At 46.3% G+C, this 17,672-nt stretch overlaps 1 protein-coding gene across 2 annotated transcripts in view; it reads right to left on the bottom strand.

Annotated features, from left to right (window-relative positions):
* Positions 1-556: 556 nt before the first annotated feature.
* Positions 557-17,672, bottom strand: part of LOC142559680 (uncharacterized) — a 242,287-nt gene continuing 225,171 nt past the window's right edge. For both annotated transcript variants that reach the window (XM_075671244.1, XM_075671246.1), the window contains 2 exons: positions 14,766-14,882; positions 557-1,343 (listed from right to left, as the gene is read on the bottom strand). In XM_075671244.1, the coding sequence (XP_075527359.1) occupies positions 1,143-1,343; positions 14,766-14,882 (318 nt within the window). In that variant the 3' untranslated portion in view covers positions 557-1,142. The remainder of the gene's footprint in view (positions 1,344-14,765; positions 14,883-17,672) is intronic.

The following is a 17,672-nucleotide window of genomic DNA, read 5'->3' as shown; positions in this document are numbered from 1 at the left end:
CATTGAGATGCCCAATAACTGTGTTTGTTAAATTTCTTTCGTTGAGTAATGTCTAGCATGCAGCATATGTAGGGCCCATGTACATGTTGCCAAAGTCCTGCATCTTCGCTGGACATACATACATGCATACAGGCTGCATATATCAAGCACCAAAGACAGTCATGCACAGGTAACATCTTTAAGTAAGGTCTCACTGCCATTGGGACACATGAGAAAATGTTACCACACGTGGTGGCCAATTTTATTATAGGAGTGCTATGAGCACCAGCAGTCTAATGTATAAGCTCATGAGAGATTCATTAGGAAGACATGGGAAAGTCGTAAGAAAACTGCTTTGGAGCTCAAATTAGTAAGACATTGCATGCTCACAAGAAAAACACTCATCAAGAATTCTGCAGAAAGACGGTGGCCAATATGTTTTAGAATGACATTAGTAATACAACAAAAAATTCCAAAGAAACTCATCAGAAAGCCTAATGGCTGTGATGTCAAAACTCATCAGACTTTCATGCGAAACTCATCTAATATTTTCTTAAGGGAGAAACCGCTTGGGAGATTATCACACTACTTTATTTTCACCATATTTTACATTGCTGGTCAGTGTCATTTGCATAAATACACAAGAACTCGACTTCATCTTATCAGCTTCAATTGGGGAATTATCGGTTTCAGTACTATTAGATTACAGCTGCATTCCCCATGCATCAAAATGTTATGTATAATAGTTCGTAATGGTCCCGCTGTCCAACGTACACGTGCTTGAATCGGTACCTTAAATACTCAGCATATGAACCTACGTAAGTACAGAACCATATTTAGTATAAAGATGCTGCAAAGAAATGAAAATGAAAGACATGACAATACGCCAGCTGCCTTAAATTGCATAATCAAATACACATATGTCAGGCGACCAGGAGGAGCTGCAGTGCAGAGAAAGAGGTCACTGTTTGGTACTAAAAGCATGCGAGCGACGTCGAAAGTACAGCAATACAGCATCGATGTTGCAGCGATAATTTGGCGTAAGTAACAAGCAATGTACAACAAATATTCATGTTCTCGCCGCTGTATGTCCTATTATAATAAGTCATACTTTAATTAGGCACAGCAATCTATTAACAGTCTAAAAAGTTTCAGCGCTAACTTTAAAGTTGTTCGCACATTGACCGTAAAGACTTTTTTGTGTAAGCCTTCATAAACTCATTTATCTTCCTGAGAAGCTTCAGCCTTTTATACTGGCCAGTGTATTCCACTTTTTCGCAAGCCCCGTCGTCCATATCTGCGTCGATGTCGTACACAGCGATGCCGTAGTTGGTGTCGAGGTTGTCTGCTCTAAGGGCGCACATCTGCACAAATAAAAAGTGGACAAAGAAGACATTTTAAGTTTTCCTTATTATCCATGCTTTGTTTTAGCGCACTCAAAACTTCTTTTTTGGCATTATGCACGAATAGTTTCGTCTCTAGTTAATTGACAGCGCCGCCGATGCCGACACCGGATTATCTGCGACATGTGGCCTTTAACACCGCCGAGTTAAAACGTCCCTTGATGTGCGAATGTCTAATGCTACCATGGGTACTTGTCTACAAACTTGGAGCGCACGATAACATGACCACTTGTGAATGAAAAACGATTCGAATCGGTAAATGTAGATGAAACAGAAATTCAGGTAACCATATTCAGTTTGTGCAAGGTGGGCGGGAATTTTAATTCAATATAACAGCTCGGCGGCATTGTTTCCATACTCCGCGATATTACGCATAATCTCTCGTAATGGTCCTTCTCTTCAACGCACGAATACCGCGAGAGCATAGACAATTTACCGGTAATTAAGATTCGCCCTGCAACATTCGAGCACCTCAAGTTGCGGTCAGATAAAATTTCGATGAGCATCCCCGAGTTGTGTAAATAGATTTTTCTAGATAACGCAGGAAGTGTCTGAAAGAGCCAAGAGCCTTGAGAACTTGTCTTGAACAAACGATCCCGGCGTTCAAATTATAATCCTTGCTTTTCATCTAGACGTAAACAACGACGTTTTGTTAGCAGTGTGCACGTCCTGACCTTAGCCTTAGCCTCATGAATATTTATTTATTTATTTATTTATTTATTTATTTCATACATACTGCTAGCCTCCATTTGGAGGCAGTTGCAGGACATGGGAAAATACATTGCATCAAAATAATAATGGCAAACTTATACACTTGTTAGTATTGTAGTTTACAAGACGTATTTCAGTAATACGATAAAAGGGTGTGACCTTCCTGAGTCAGCCCTTAAAGGTTAATGAACAGAAATACAGAAGCATAAGATAAACAACAAAAAAGTACATCCAAACCAATTAGAGACAAAATGCGGTGTCTGCAGGCGATACTGGTAAATCAAGATACGTACTCATAGACATATTTTTCCAGCATAGGAAGGAAATCGTCAGGTGGGCAAATTATAATATTACTAGGTAATGAATTCCAGTCTCTGATTGTCTGGGGAATGAAAGAATACCTGAATGTGTCTGTGTGGAACCTGTATTCAATTAAACGTTTAAGATGTTTAGTTCTAGTGTTTCGCTGTTCAGTGAAAGATACATATGCACCACTGTTTAATTTGTAGCCCCCGTTAAGGAGGTGGAACAGAAACTTGAGGCGTAAGAATTTCGCACGCTTGTAAATAGTCGGGAGGCAAGCTTTCTCAAGGAGTTCTGTCGGAGAATCATTACGGTTGTACCTATTATAAATGAATCTGATGGCTTTTCTCTGTATAGCTTCTAGGCGTTTTATGCACTGTTTGGTATGGGGGAACCAGCAGGTAATCCCATATTCTAGTATAGAACGAACGAATGGGGTGTAGGCTAGCATCTTAGTGTCTGGTGAGGCAATTTTTAAAGAGCGTTTAAGTGAACAAAGTGTTGTAAATGCCTTAGAAGATATGTGTGACACATGTTTGTCCCATTTCTTATCAGATGATAGGACAATGCCCAAATATTTATAATCATCGACTACTTTTAGTTTTTGCTGTTTGATCGTGTAGGTGGATTCTAGTGGGGTTCTTTTTCGGCTTACTCTCATAAAAACAGTCTTGTCTAAATTAATCTTCATTTGCCATGCCTGACACCAATTTGCTACTTGCGCAAGCTCGTGACTTAGTGTTACTTGATCATTATGATTCCTTATCTCCCTATATATAATGCAATCATCCGCAAACATGCCCATTGTTGATTTCATGTTATCTGCCATGTCATTGATGTATAGCAAAAAAAGAATTGGTGCTAAGACTGTTCCTTGTGCTACTCCGGATGACACCTCTACCCAATCAGATTGCTGACCTTCAATTTCTACGTACTGTTGTCGACCTGTAAGATAAGCTTTTATCCGGGTTATTATGTTGCCAGATCCGAGAATGTGTTCAAGTTTGCCCAGGAGTTTAGGATGGGATACCCGGTCGAAGGCCTTCGATAGATCTAAAAATATTATATGTCTGCCCGCGGTTATCAATTGTTAGAGCGAGATCATGCACAGTTTGTGTCAGTTGCGTAACAGTAGGCAGTCCTTTTCTGAAACCATGTTGGTTGTTGCTAAGCAAGTTATTGTCGTTATATGTCGTTCTATAAGTGTTTTCACTAATTTTTATTGGATATAGCTGGGTGAAATAGAGCTAACGTATTGCGCGCATTAAAGCCGTCTATATTAGCTTGGGATGAACAAAAGATGTCTCCTTTATGGCTATCATGACGCACTGGACTATTTACTTGGTTACATTTATTTCGGTGCAATCGACATGCATCCTGGGCACTCGCGAATTACGGTGGACTTAAAAGTACGATAAGAAAACAGCTGTCTCGAACCGAGGGGTCGCCGCGGAGCGCCAGGGCCCGAATGGCCGGGTAGCAGGCTCTTAAGGCGCGCTCATTGACCGAGGTTATCGGCACGCGCACGGAGCATCGCTCGAAGCCGGGCGCATCGAGTGCGTTGGCCGTGGCCGGTGACGCTGCCTTCGCCAGTGTGTCGCAGCATCGGTCTTTTGTTCTCGCCAACATGACGTAACGTGTGCCTGCGCTCACGCTGCGTCAGACTATATTTAACCCTTGAATTAGAACGGACTAGCGCGTGCTGCACCTGTGCCGCGAGCACGCTCCGCCCAGCTTCATTTTCGTCATCTTTTGCCACGCCCCCCGAGAGCGCGACAACAAGCGTCCCCGCGTAGCGGCGTCGGTGGGCGCTAATAACACAGCATTCGTTCCTCCCGACAAGCTTCAGCGCCTCCACTTGAGAACGCCTCTGCCAAATATTCAAGCTTGGCCAAGCACTCAATCCTGTTCTTCCAGTGGTTCACACTGGTACACATGGTCGTGTTTGTTAGATGACGTAATTGAACTCTTCCTGTCTGAAAACCAGCTTCACCGACTTTCGGCTGCCCTTGCTGTGCGTTCTGCGCAGCAAGGACAGCCGGCGCGCATTCTGCAGTCACACGCTTCAAAATGTACTTTCGGTCCACATCATATTGACGTGTGTACTTTATGTTTTTCCAATGACCGCTTTCCACGAGCTATGGCATTCTTAACGCTATCCACTCAGCGTATGATGCCTCTGCAATATTTGGAACTCGTGTGAACACTATCTGTCAAGTCTTTTGAACGTCGTATTAACGGATTCAACGCCTCAAACAGATGTTTGACCAAACTCGACGCATAAAAAACATCGGAAGCAGGACAGCTTAAAAAGAAGGGGTGAATGCGTTTCGAAAACATTTTCGTAAGACTGGCCGTATCTGTTCAGTTCGCTCGCTGGGTTTTCGACGGCGCCGTTCTTGGCTGGAGACTTCTCCATTGATCCAGCGGTGCTAGTCGTGTCAATTGCTGCTGTATTCGCCCTGCATCAGCTAGAGCTCGGCCGCAAAAGGAGCCTTTTGTGGGGTTGACCTCACGTAAAAATAGACGAACGATAGCAAATGAAGCTGAAACCACAGCAGACCGCGAGCAAATCGTGGGCGAGTGCGGTAACATTGAATCCGCTGTTCGTGGCGAGGTCTGCGGCTCCACATCGGCTTCGCAGGTGCGCTGCCAGTCTGTAGACCACGCGGAGGTTAGTGCAGATTCTGACAGCGCATCCCCTATATCAGCAGCGTTCACTTTTTCATAAACTTTATCATCATTCGATTGTTTTTGACGATTTCTTCCCGTCCCATGCAGTAATTTTCTTTTGTCGTGGCCACAGGCGCAAATGTGAATCGACCGATATGTTTCTCTCATCTTTTTTACAAATTCATTCATGCCCCTCACAATCGTCGAATGGAACCACTTACCATCGCACGAAGCTACTGAAGGATACGCAGCAAAATTCGAGAAGCTGCGAGACACTGAGCGCAGTGCCCGACCTAACTACTTTTTACAGGTTCTGTTTTCAGTTTTTTAAACAATGATATTTATTTTACCGACGGCATGTTAATGCTTCTCCTGTTCTGTATTGTAAGGGATCTTATTCAGTCTTTTTATAAAAGCCTTTTTCTATATTAAGCATAAATAAAAGTATCGAGTTAAAGAGCGAGCATCACTTTCGATGAAACCGAAGGAATACATCGGTGCAGCCGTTACTAGGAATGGTGCTCTGCAGAAACGGTGGCAGTGAATTGCACTGTGGGCACAGCGTATACAAAACCAGTGAGCTGAAACCACCGTCGATGAATGTTAACTACACGCGAATAGCCCGAACCAGCGAGCGCAACAAAATAACGAGAGCGAGTGAAATATAGTTGGCGAGAGAGCAAGAGAACATATATACGAACGTCTTCTTTGCACATCAACAGTACTTACGACCAACCACTGACCTCTTATCAACCATAAAAAGAGCCGGAAAGAGTAAGCTATTCGCTATAATATTCGTGGGACTGAACCGTACGGGCTCGGCACGCTGGGGCGCATAGCTTTGCGTGATCACGCATGGTCAGACGCGCCGATCGTCTAACCGCAATAATGCAGCATGATGCGTCCGAAATGAATTGGGGAAATGAAAGACCTTCGAAATGCCCAGTGGAAACACCCAGATCACTGCTCTTGTTTGAGACAGAGTGGCATGTCGAGCAAGCGAGCCAGCGCATGAGACGTTCATTTGAGGGATTGCCAGCCGTTTCCGCGCACACGCCAGTAAAAGTGAGCGCGAGAGAGAAAATCTGGGGTTTTTTGCTGCTTGAATATGTGACTCCGCCGAGGCACTACGGAGTAGGTTTCTTAGCGAGTGTTGTAGGCGTTTGTCCCTAGGCGTGCCGACATTGCGGAGTGGGGTCGAGGTTACGCTCGAACGCTGGCTGCCAGCGCGGTAGAATAGGTGAAGCAGCGGGCACTGATGCCCGATTTGGTGACCGCTGTGTCAGACAGACTGCCTCACAGCTGCGGCGCTCGTGCTAAGTCAGTCGTGGCGGATAATAGCTTTGTCTCGCTTTACGGCAATGCACCTTGTAAATAACATCAGGGATGTTTCTGAGGGAGCAGTAGCGACCGTAGTGAAGCCCGGGCCACATATACAGAAATTCTAGAAGGAAGCTTCTAGAATTCTAGGAGGAGCCACTTGCATCCAACCGCGGTTGGATGCCTCTAGGACACCAAAGCGCCAACGGCGAAATCAAAGCTAGAACTCGGACTGGTGCCAGGGACGTATAAGATCGACTGTTCATTATTGCAGACAGCCAATTTTTTATGCGAACACCCCCTGGCTAGCTTCGGCCTCCACAAGCCCAACCCACGGCCGCGCTGCTTCCAGCTTTGATTCCCCACTACCCTTTGGGTGCCCTTTAGATATCTGCGCCACCTCCTTTATTATGACCGCAGGTGGTCTCCTGAGGCCTCCGTTTGACGGTTACATGTGCCCTCCTGGAGCAGGGCTTGTAATAAATCCAATTTATCGTCGCGACGGAAAAGCGACCCGCAATTTATACAACACCAGTCAGAGCGTTGCCCATTAATTTATGGGGTTTTAGTTGCCAAAAGCACTTTCTGATTATGAGGCACGCCGTAAGGACTCCGGAAATTTCGACACCTGGGGTTCTTTAGCGTGCACCTAAAGCTATGTACACGGGTGTTTCAGCATTTCGCCCCAATCGGAATGCGGCCGGCATGGCCGTGATTGAATCCCGCGATCTCGTGCTCAGCAGCCCAACACCATAGCCACTGAGCAACCACGGAGGGTGAACTTGCCCCTTCAGACACAGAGATCACCAAATGTGGCGCCTGCGCCCAATGCCTGACCGCGCGGGCAGCCAGCGATAGAGCGCTACAAATTTCGGCGCACTCAGCAATAGAAACATGTCTAGGGGACAAACGCATGAAACATGCGCGTAGAAACCTCCGCCGTAGTACCTTTGCAGAGCCATATACTCAAGGAGCAAAAGCCCCTGCATTTTCTCTCTCGCGCCTGTTCTTACTAGCGCCTGTGCACAAACAGACGTCTCGTAGGCAGCACGCGAAACAACCGGAAAGGACAGCGTCTGACTCTGCGCTACATAGAGAAACGCACAATGCGAATGGCCTGCACGAGGCGCACACCAAGCGCTCACACCGCGGCGCTTCAACAGCGCATCAACACAATCTAACCTTACGCAGGGTGGCGGTACAATACTGTCGTCACATCGACCACATGACCAAGCGTGTGGCCACGGCTGCCATGTGAAACCAGGCTGAGCATAGTTCCGCAATCGTGCTCGTTTGCGCAGTCATGTGTTTCTCACTGTTTTCGGTTGCGCTGTCCTTTGTCAAGCAAGTGCAATGCCCTGCAATGCGTGTCCAGCGATTTGTTTGTATGATTTTAATTTGGAGAGGAGCTGAATTTTTCAATCGAGAGCCCCGAGTAGAGGGCACTCAAGCTCATTGTCATGTCGCTATAGCTATGTGAGTTGCCTTTTCAGTGACGTTGTAATTAAGGCGTAATGTGCAGTATTAACATTAAAGCGACGAAATGTTGCTTTTGGGTGCCTCGTATCGGCATCCGCTGTGATGCGTGAAACTAGCGAATCCTACAGGATGCGAAGAAAGGCGGTAATTGCAGTGCCTGCGCACATTGCCTATTTCCCCTAGACAGCCGTCATCGCGGTGTTTCAGTCTCCCGTTTAGTAGCAGTGTTGCAGACAAGAGAACAGACAAACGGGCTCTTTGTCAATGTTAATTACGAGTACGGTAGCGTATTACGAGTAGTTAGGGAAGTGCCCTTCCTGCTTCCTTGCCTTAGGCTACAGCGCACTCGTAGAGTACTGGTTATCTACAGGGTACAGGTTATCTTGCGGCTGAGTGCGGCAGTTGGCTGGAGGATTTTGAGAACTGAAGGTTTATATACATTTTTTTACAGTAATAACACAAGTAATGAACAGTCATATAGTGATCGACGGCCGGCAGCACATGGGACGCTGCGGCCCGTGGCAAGAAGAAAGAAAAAAACTCTTCTCCCCGTCTCTCGCGTTTATCCCCTTCGGTTTCTCGGGTCACTTCATTTTCGGCCTATCGTCGAGCCAGATAAGGTCTTGTCATTTTTCACCAATGGTAGGCGCCCGTGCAAGTGCCCTCATATTCTGCACATGCGGACGCTCCAAGGGCTCCGTTGTCCGAAGGTTGACTTGCCTCCGGCGTCGCCTGTTCGCCTGGCGACGGGCGAACCCGCGACGGGCGTCGCCCCGCGAGGCGACGGGCGAGGCGACGGGTTGCTCTCGAACGACCTTCCAGAGCCGCAAAGTAGCTTTGCCCCGGACTAAGGTCGACTACCTGGAACCGTGCCAGCCTTCCGTTGCATTTTGGGGAAGAGTCAAGTAGGGGGGGGGGGGGGTAGGTGAGACACTAGCTCGACCTGCGGCGCATGAGGTGGGGGTCGCCAACCTGCCTGACCAGTCCTGTAACGTGGTAGACGCGCCGAGACGCACCATAATTTGGAGAGCTGAGCGACATAATATTGACACAATTACTGTTACTGTTACCTTTTATTATGCCCTACTGCAATGTAGCCAAGCATTTCTTCTTCTGAGTCAGTGTATCCAGCAGACACTATCGCACTTCTGAAACAGCTGTAGATCAAGGAACACTAGGCAGTCGTTATAGGCCAAAGCGTCGATGATGTTTTTGTCACCCGAAACAATGAAATATCGCTCAAATATGTTGACATATACTTGACATGTGGTACGCGGCGACGTAGAGGCAGAGTATCCGCCTCACGTGCCAGAGGACCGTGGTTCGAAACCCGGGGCCGCGCAATTTTCCACTGGAATAAAAAAAATCCGCGTGTTGATAAAATTGCATAAACAGTCCTGGAGTGAGGCCTAATCCCAGTGACCAGAACCGGTAACGCACTCCCTCACCATAGCCCGATTCGCCACCCTAGTGAAGTACTCGGCCACAACCACCTCTGAGCTGAAACTCAGAGCTCTGAGCTTATATGAGGCTACTCAACAATAGACCATATTCACACTATCGATCAGCTGATAGAGAAATGTGCAAAATATAACCAACCTTTATATATAGCTTTCATTGATTAAGAAAAATAAAGCGTTTGATTCAGTCGAAACCTCAGGAGTCATGTAGTCATTACGGAATCAGGCTGTAGACGAGCAGTGTGTAAAAATACTGAAAGATATCTATACCGGCTCCACATCCACCGTATTTCTCCATAAAGAAAGCAACAAAATACCAATAAAGAAAGGCGTCAAGCAGGGAGATACGATCTCTTCAATGCTATTCACAGCGTGTTTACAGGAGGTATTCAGAGACCTGGACTGGGAAGAATAGGGGATAACAGTTAATGGAGAATACGTTAGTAACTTGCGATTGGCTGCTGATATTCTTGTACTCCTATACAGATACTCTTATCACATTGCTAACATGTTTTATGAAGTTGGTTTTCTTGCGTGAGACCGGTCTGTAATTACCAATTTTCCTTACGTCTTATTGTTAATACTTTCTGGTACGGTTTATTAGGCAAAAATAGCGTTTAAAAAGCCAATACTAACCTGAGTTCTGGAGTGCTACGTGCCAAAGCCGCGATATGCTCGCGAGGCGCGTTGTAGCGGGGAACTCCGCATTACTTTTTACCACCTCGTATTCTATGACGTGCACCCAATGCACGGCAGATGGGAGTTCTTGAATTTATTGCCAATAGAAAAACGGCCAAAAAAGAACGAATGCACAGAGCACAGCGCGCAAACAGTGGAAGTCGTGGCCGCTTAATTAATGATCGTGCACGGAAACATGCGCATTCGAAAATAAACAACGGTATTGCGGATGTGCCTGGGCGTTGTCGAGTTTGCATGTGCGCTATGGTGTTACAGGGAATCGAGATGGTGGGAAGATGCAAGAATTATAATGCCATGGAGGTGACAGAGGTGTTCTAAATTGCTTCCCCGAGACGGAACAAATACAATAAAAAATTCCAATTTCTTCGCTTATCACCGATGAAAGGCCCCTGCCGCGAGTGCCATTGCGATTGCCGCCGCAGGCGATAAACATCGTAGTATCGAAGCGATGAAAAATGTATGATATGACCAAGCCTTTAAAGACCATGACGGCTAGTGACTGTCAGGGAACGCAGAACGGCGAGCACTAAGGGTTGAAAACAAGTGTCTAAACTATGGCTTACGGGCCAGAGGCGGTCTTTTCTATGTCGGCGTGTCAGAGGATGGCTGTTTATTTTGACATTGCCTGCGCTGTGTCTCCGCCTGAATAGTATGCGTCCACAATACCTTGTGCCGTTGTTTTTCCTGGGAACCACTTTCACTGCACATAGATTATGACGCCACCTCGCCGACGAATGTGGAGACATCGCATGAGGAAAGCGGAGTGATCCCAATGGCCGTTCGCGGCCACCCCGCCACGAGACGGGTCGAACATGTCTAGACATCTGCCTGGTGTGCTAGACTAGTAGAGCTAAGACCAGTCTTCTACCCGCGAAATTAGTGAACCTACATTGATTTATAAAATTTAAACCTTTTTCGCTACTCGACGCGTGGATCCAGAAGCTCCGTAGTCGATACGGCAGCAGACTTGGTCACGAATGGCCACGCAACCCGAAGTTCCAACATCAACTTGTGACGCACCTTCGAATTGGTGACAGCGCATGCCGGAGGAGCGTCATAAGTGCCTATTTTTTGCCACACCCGAGGGCGTGGAATGGAATCCCATCCGCATTTCGACGCTGGCGAAATGCAACAAAATATCAGCGCCCAGGCATCTGTACTTATGTTTAACCAGCGAAGCTGTAACATGCGGCCCCGGTGTTTATCACTGGGTTAATCCCGGCGATTCATCACAAAACAGCTTTGTAGGCTGCCGGATACTTGGTACGCAGTTGCCCACAGCTGCATGAGCCTGTTCTTGTGCACGGGCTGCAGCATCGGCAGGGAATAGACGAACTCGTTCCCGGTTTTGCTTGCGGCGTTGTTCATGCAAAGATGCCTGCTCCTAAGCACTATGTATGACGCCTGGCCTATCCATTACGGAGCCGAAGACAAACTGCTGCGCGCGCACCCGGCCGGACGGAGAGCAATGACGTAACCACTGGCGCAGCGATTCACGCGCATCACTTTTTTTTTGCGCGCATGCGTATATGATTGCTATAATTGCGGCGGTATTTTCGGTGTACAGTTGACAGACGGAGGCATGGACGAACGAATCGGCTAGCCATATACAGCTTCGCTGCACAACTATGTGTCGGGCTTTCGCTGCATTTCAAAGAACCCTAGCTGCTCGAATTTTTTTCATACGGCGTCCCCCACTACTGCGTGCTTTATAATATTGTGGTTATGGGACGTAAAACGAACAAGTATTTTGAGTGCCTCGTTTTTAAAGCGACTAGCCTCCTTTGGCTCATTCGGCGGTTTTCTTGTGCAGTGGCCGTTGGGAAACGCGCTCCCGCTCATATCACGTAGGTCACGTGTCCGCCAGCAGTCGATTTGCTGGTCACGTTATCTTTCAGGTGGCGCTCGTGGAAGGCAAGTGGCGGTGAAGAAGGGGCGACGACTTCGGAGCGCGTTCGGGCGCCGCCAACCATCGACCGCCGGCTGCCGCGGAATGCTGTTTCGTGAAGCAGGTGCTCTCGCGACAGTGCTTTGGCACTTCATTGGGAGATCAGAAAGTTCAGATACTTTGGTTGACGGTAGCGCTGTACCACTTTTCTTAGCCACATAAACAAAACAAATTCATCTGAATACTCGCGATGCAAGACTGCGTTTAGTGTGCTTTGAGAGGTGGTTATTTGGGGCTCTATGTTGGACTGTGTGTTATGCGTGGAGCCTGTAGCTACCGTACCTAACCCCTACAGGGAAGCAGATGGTACTTCGAGCGCCACTCGCTGCACCATCGCTATCTGAGTGTCTCGGAACGTTGGCTGTCACGAGTGAATGAGCTGACAAACATCAAGGAAGAAGCGCCGTCCTCCACAGCGAGGCTATTCTGATTACTCCCGGTACCAGTGGCACCAGTGTAAGATGGCAATGTACCACTGGGCGTTTTTTACGGCTGTGTTAGACTGTAGCAGCTTCGGAATATGGGTCGCTATAACGTAAAGCTATAGCAAACTTTTCTATTGCATTTCTGTAATCAGCTCTTCGCGATTGTTTGAAAAATTTTCGGACCAACCCCGTTCACCTGTCTGTCATGCGGTGTTACAAAAACCGCGGAAACGCTCCATCTGATATGATATATGCACAATGATTATGCATTCTTATTATCCAAACGTTATTACTTCTGATCAGACGGTTTTTGCTATTAGCCATCTGCTACTGGTAAAAAGTTTGCAGGCTGCGCCCAATTCGCCTGTGTGCCACGACGTTACCAAACCGCAAAAACTCACCACGCGAAAGTGTCGAGTACGCATTATATATGCGTTAATATGCCGAAAAAAAATTATTTTTCTGCTGAATAGCGGGAGGTTGCCCCGTTCCGAAAGGAGCTGAAGGTGGCTGCCCGTCTATGGCTCAGGCACTGGCTACTGGCACTTGCCGGAGAGCATGGATTTATTTGCGTCCAATAAAACTTTTTGCGTGAGCCGTATAACGTCATCGAGCCCTTTCAGTACGTATACGACATCGCTTTGCCAACTCTTCTTTGCTGAGGATCTGTTTCAGCAGCATGCTTAACCTTCCGTTGCACGCTGCCGCGATTTTCAACCAGCCACCGGAAGCAAACTAATGTGTTGCGGACCAATGGCAGGCACCAGCAGCACCCTCCTGACCCGGTTATCCTCTTGAGTGTGCTCCTCGCCTCTTTTCATCCAAATTGATAAGAAACACCGCTCAATATAAGCAACGTTATTTGTTTTTAAAGCAAACAAAAGTTGCCTCCTACAAACGAGGATAGCGTTTGGTTGGGCAATTAAGACAAAGCTGTGGGTCACCGCCCGTTACTTGCGCCGGCGTTTACATGTATTTGACATCTCGAGATTTGAATAAAGAGAGATTGGACAGTCCTGCGTTATAGGGCCCCTGCACACGAAAAGGGTTGACACGAAACGCATCCGTGAGCAGCCCTCTAAACACTCTACAATGACAACAATGCGTCGAACTTTCTAAAAACTTCCCTTGACAATATTCGCACTGCGGAACTTCACACTAGGAAATCTGTGGAATAAGATGACGCTTTATCCCTCGACAAAAGCATGTATTCATCCCTTCCGAAAACTATGCACAAATGTATCCAAGAGAATTTCGAAACGTTGTTCATATCAGAATTACATGACATCAGTGACTCACGGTTATTAACAGACAGTAAAGAGGAGTATCAGAAAGGTAGCTGCTTGTTTCGCATAAACCTTAACAGTTTCTTCGTAATTACCGTTGGATCGGAGACATTATGTTACCGCAGTTGTAAACGGCCATAAGTGCCGCACAGACTCTGTGAAGAAAATGTGGTCACGCTCCGTATTTTTGTAGGTGCCTTGTGCCACTGTAATATCCAAAGCTAAACAGCTGTGTTGAGAACCTTGTAATCATCTTTACAGAGATTTGAGAATTATGATGACAGAATGAGCACTCAGAAGTTCTCTCAATTGCGAATTCGCGGTTTCAAGTAGCGAAGCTTAACCTGCCTCCCTGATTCACTCTGCCCACGGGGACCTTGGCGGCGAAAAGTCTGAATAGTTTTAAGGTACTTCGTTTTTTTTTGTGCGCAATAACACAATCACACAAGACATTTCTTGAGTCGCGCATTTCAATTAGCTGGAATTTTTTTTTTGTCTCTGACCTTACCGGTACTTAGTTTAAATACTTCTTCACTTGCTTGATGTTCTCTGTTCTACGGCCCTAGACAGTACCACTGATCGCAAATCTGGCCTCCTGGCCAAGTAAATTTGAGAGGGCCTGTCCATAATATTCCCCGCAGAAATCCCTCCAAAATTTGTACCGCATATTCAGAATCGGTGGCCAAGCTGTAAATAGTGCATGATTCCTGTGCAATTGTTTTTCACAACAATTAAAAAACAAAATATGCCGGAACGGCATGTAAGCAAATGAGCGCGTGCTTTTTTTAACTGCAAAGGTGCTTCGAAATCACACTTTTGCTTTGAAATACCTTGGCCGGTTTGAATTTCTTTTCAGGAACTAGCCGTAGCATATTCCTTAATTACTTTTTAGGGTCACCATGTGTTTCATTATTAAGTCACTACGACTGTTCCAAGTTATTGAGCTTGAACCAAAACGGCAAGACAAGGTCCGCTATTAAACATATGAGGTGCACACGCTAGGAATGACTGTAGATATTGCATGAGGGGAGGCAGCAGGTTCAGTGTAGTCATTTATTTTTAAAAAGCAAGAAGCTTACCTTTGCCTTTATACTCTGCTCTGTTTCGACAGTCAGTCCGTGAGTGCCGTTGGCGAATATTCCTGACATGTGTTTTGGGTCGTAGCGGTACTCTCCACTTACTCCACTGCTGCAAACCTCGAGACAATCACAGAGAACAAACGCAAACTCATTTACACGGTTGACTACATGCGTATTAACTTCTGTTTGTTATTCATGCAAATACCCAGATTGAAAAAAGCATCAACGAAATAATGGCCTATTACATTAAAAGAACTTCACATTCAGCATCATTGTTTAGAAACATGTCCGACCGAAAAAATAACAGAAGAAACAGCGACCGATAGGCCACGGTACTACATGCACACCGTGTGTCACAGCCAGCACTTTTGTAGCTGTTAAAAAATGAAGACAAAACGCAGTGCAAGATACAATTATAAAACGTACACTGTTCATTCGTCACATGCCGGGCGATCGAACAACGTAGGTCTTGTAACCATACCTTCCACCGTGTTTTTGCACAGCGATACTGTCTATGCTTTGGATCACGAGTGACTGGGTCAAACTTCACTGAGCTCTGGTGATTGCGTTGTTCTGCGGATGGGCATCGCGAGATTTTTTCTTCGCGTAACTTCGACAGAAAACTACATCGTTTATGTCTCATACCTCCAAATGCAATGGCTCAACCCCCGCCCCCCCCCCTCCGATAAAGCAGAGGCTACCACCAGTGAGCAAAGTGAGGCGAACAGTGTATACATTCTTTGGGATCACATATACAACATACCGAACAGCATGCGGTTGAATAAAGAACAAGCTCAAAATACGCAATTGAACTACATTATTGATGATAATGCGCTACGGCGCCTACATGCAATGCGGAGCCCATAACTTTCCATGCATAATTTCCCAGGCAAAGATTACTGTTGCGCAAGCAGCCGCGGCGACGGCAACTTGACTGTAACATACAAAGTAGGAAGTCACATAATAGACTTTCGTGCGTAAACAAAAAAGTCGCTTATAGCAACTCGTTTGTGTTGTGACAGTGCTTTGGAAAACCCACGTATAGTGAGGATTCCTGAACAGCAGCGTGAATACGAGGCGCGGTGAATTTCTATTCTCCGTCGTCCAATGTGTGTAGGTTGGAGAAGTAGTAGCGCAAGCCAAGTGTCAGGCCATCGAACCGTCTCCGGCTACTTATGTAGTAAAGTGCACGTGAATGTCGCCACAGAAATAATTTCAACTTGTGTCGCAATTTGTAATCGTTATAGTTGTTGTTTATAGCTTCGCTGTCCAACGACTTCGACTTCGCTGTCTACTGCGGGGATGTAAGAGCGTTCTTTAACATTGTTGTCTTATAACAGATTGACCGACGTCAGCTGGGACACCATATATTTGCATAGTACCTGTATTGCCCGTGTTTTTAATGTATTTGTTTCTTTTGTAGAGCCCATCAACTAAGGCAAGCCTTATGATATTGGCACGAAGCACCTGTGACTCACACCCGTTAGCATAGCACATTAGAATTGATGCATGTCGTCCGTACCCTGAGCAAATTAAATATTTTGCAGAAAGCATGGCTTCAGTAAAAGTGGGCTCTACTAAACTTCAAGGATGAATTTGAAGTACAGCAAGATGGAGAAACGTTGTTCCATGCAGCCGCAGGATAACCTTATGAAAGGCCATCTAAGCGGTCTCACTATTCTGCGCTGATGTGCATCAGCTATGCGTTTTCATTTTTTAGAACGGCCACATCGCAGGAATATCTGACACATTTATATATACAGGGCGCGTATGCCTAATGGGCATAACTGCAAATTATCGCTCACGCGATGCGCAGAAATCGTACGAACTTGCTCGCATCAGTAGGGCAGTAAATTTTGGTGCTGCTGCTACTGCATTACCGAGCAACCTCGAAGTAGTGCTACTCACTGTCGATGTAAGAAACTATACGCTTTAAATTAGATACCAATGGCCGAACTGGGTTGTAGTAAATTCAAATAATTCATCTTTCAAGAGAGAACCTCTACTATAAAAAGCAAAGTTTCGTAAACGACGCCTGTCGCAGCTATCTGCGCGCAAAATATGAAGTTGGCTGCCATCCTGTTTATGCACCGCTACACATGAACATTCTTTCATTCGTCGAAAGTAATCGCCTTAATATAAGCGTATTTTCGCAATGCTCACGAGGGTCCTTAACCTTCCGACAAGTTCCACTGACAATCAGCAGAGAACTGCGCAGACTATGAAAAGGCTACGCTTGAGATATTTTTAGCATACTTCACAACAGCGTATAACAACTGAGGAATACTGCAGAGGAACGGCGGAATGATGAGCGGCAACGGAGCCCGTGGTGGAAGACGACGGTGGTAGACGCGCGAGCCGCGGCTAGGCGCCCTTGTGCGCAGCCCGCCAGCTCTGTAGGAGCCCGATGGCATGGACTTCGGCATATCGCACGCTTGTCCACAAAACGTACACCATCGTCATGTCTTACAAATAACAGGTAGAAGGAAAAGTCGGACAGACTTGCATTCAACGAATTCCTAAAGAAAATGTCTCGCAATGCTGATTAAAATGAAGTGCCTAAACACATTTTTCTTTTTTACATTTCCTAAAATCGAGAGAGAATTTTAATTTTTCCTTGTTCAAGGCTCCCTTTATTGACATTTCCATTTAAGTGTAGAGGCAGTCTTATTGAGGCTGCACGGGTATGCCAGTTGAAGCGTCCATCAGGTACTGCTGCTTGATAACCGCGTATTCATTGTAATACTTGTAGCTGTGCTAGGGGCCTTTGGCAGGCTGTAAGAACGAGAGCTCAAGAAAACAGAGATCCTGGTTTGGCAAGGGTCTCAAAAATTCACCGACGAATAAGACACTGCCTAGTGTGAAATTCGGGCGCAGGTCTATAAGCGTTTTCCTTTCGCGATATTT

This window comes from Dermacentor variabilis, chromosome 10 (assembly GCF_050947875.1).
Source record: "Dermacentor variabilis isolate Ectoservices chromosome 10, ASM5094787v1, whole genome shotgun sequence".
Lineage (NCBI taxonomy): Eukaryota > Metazoa > Arthropoda > Arachnida > Ixodida > Ixodidae > Dermacentor > Dermacentor variabilis.
The sequence above is the reverse complement of the archived record's forward strand: the minus strand, read 5'-3'. Positions and strand labels throughout refer to the sequence as shown.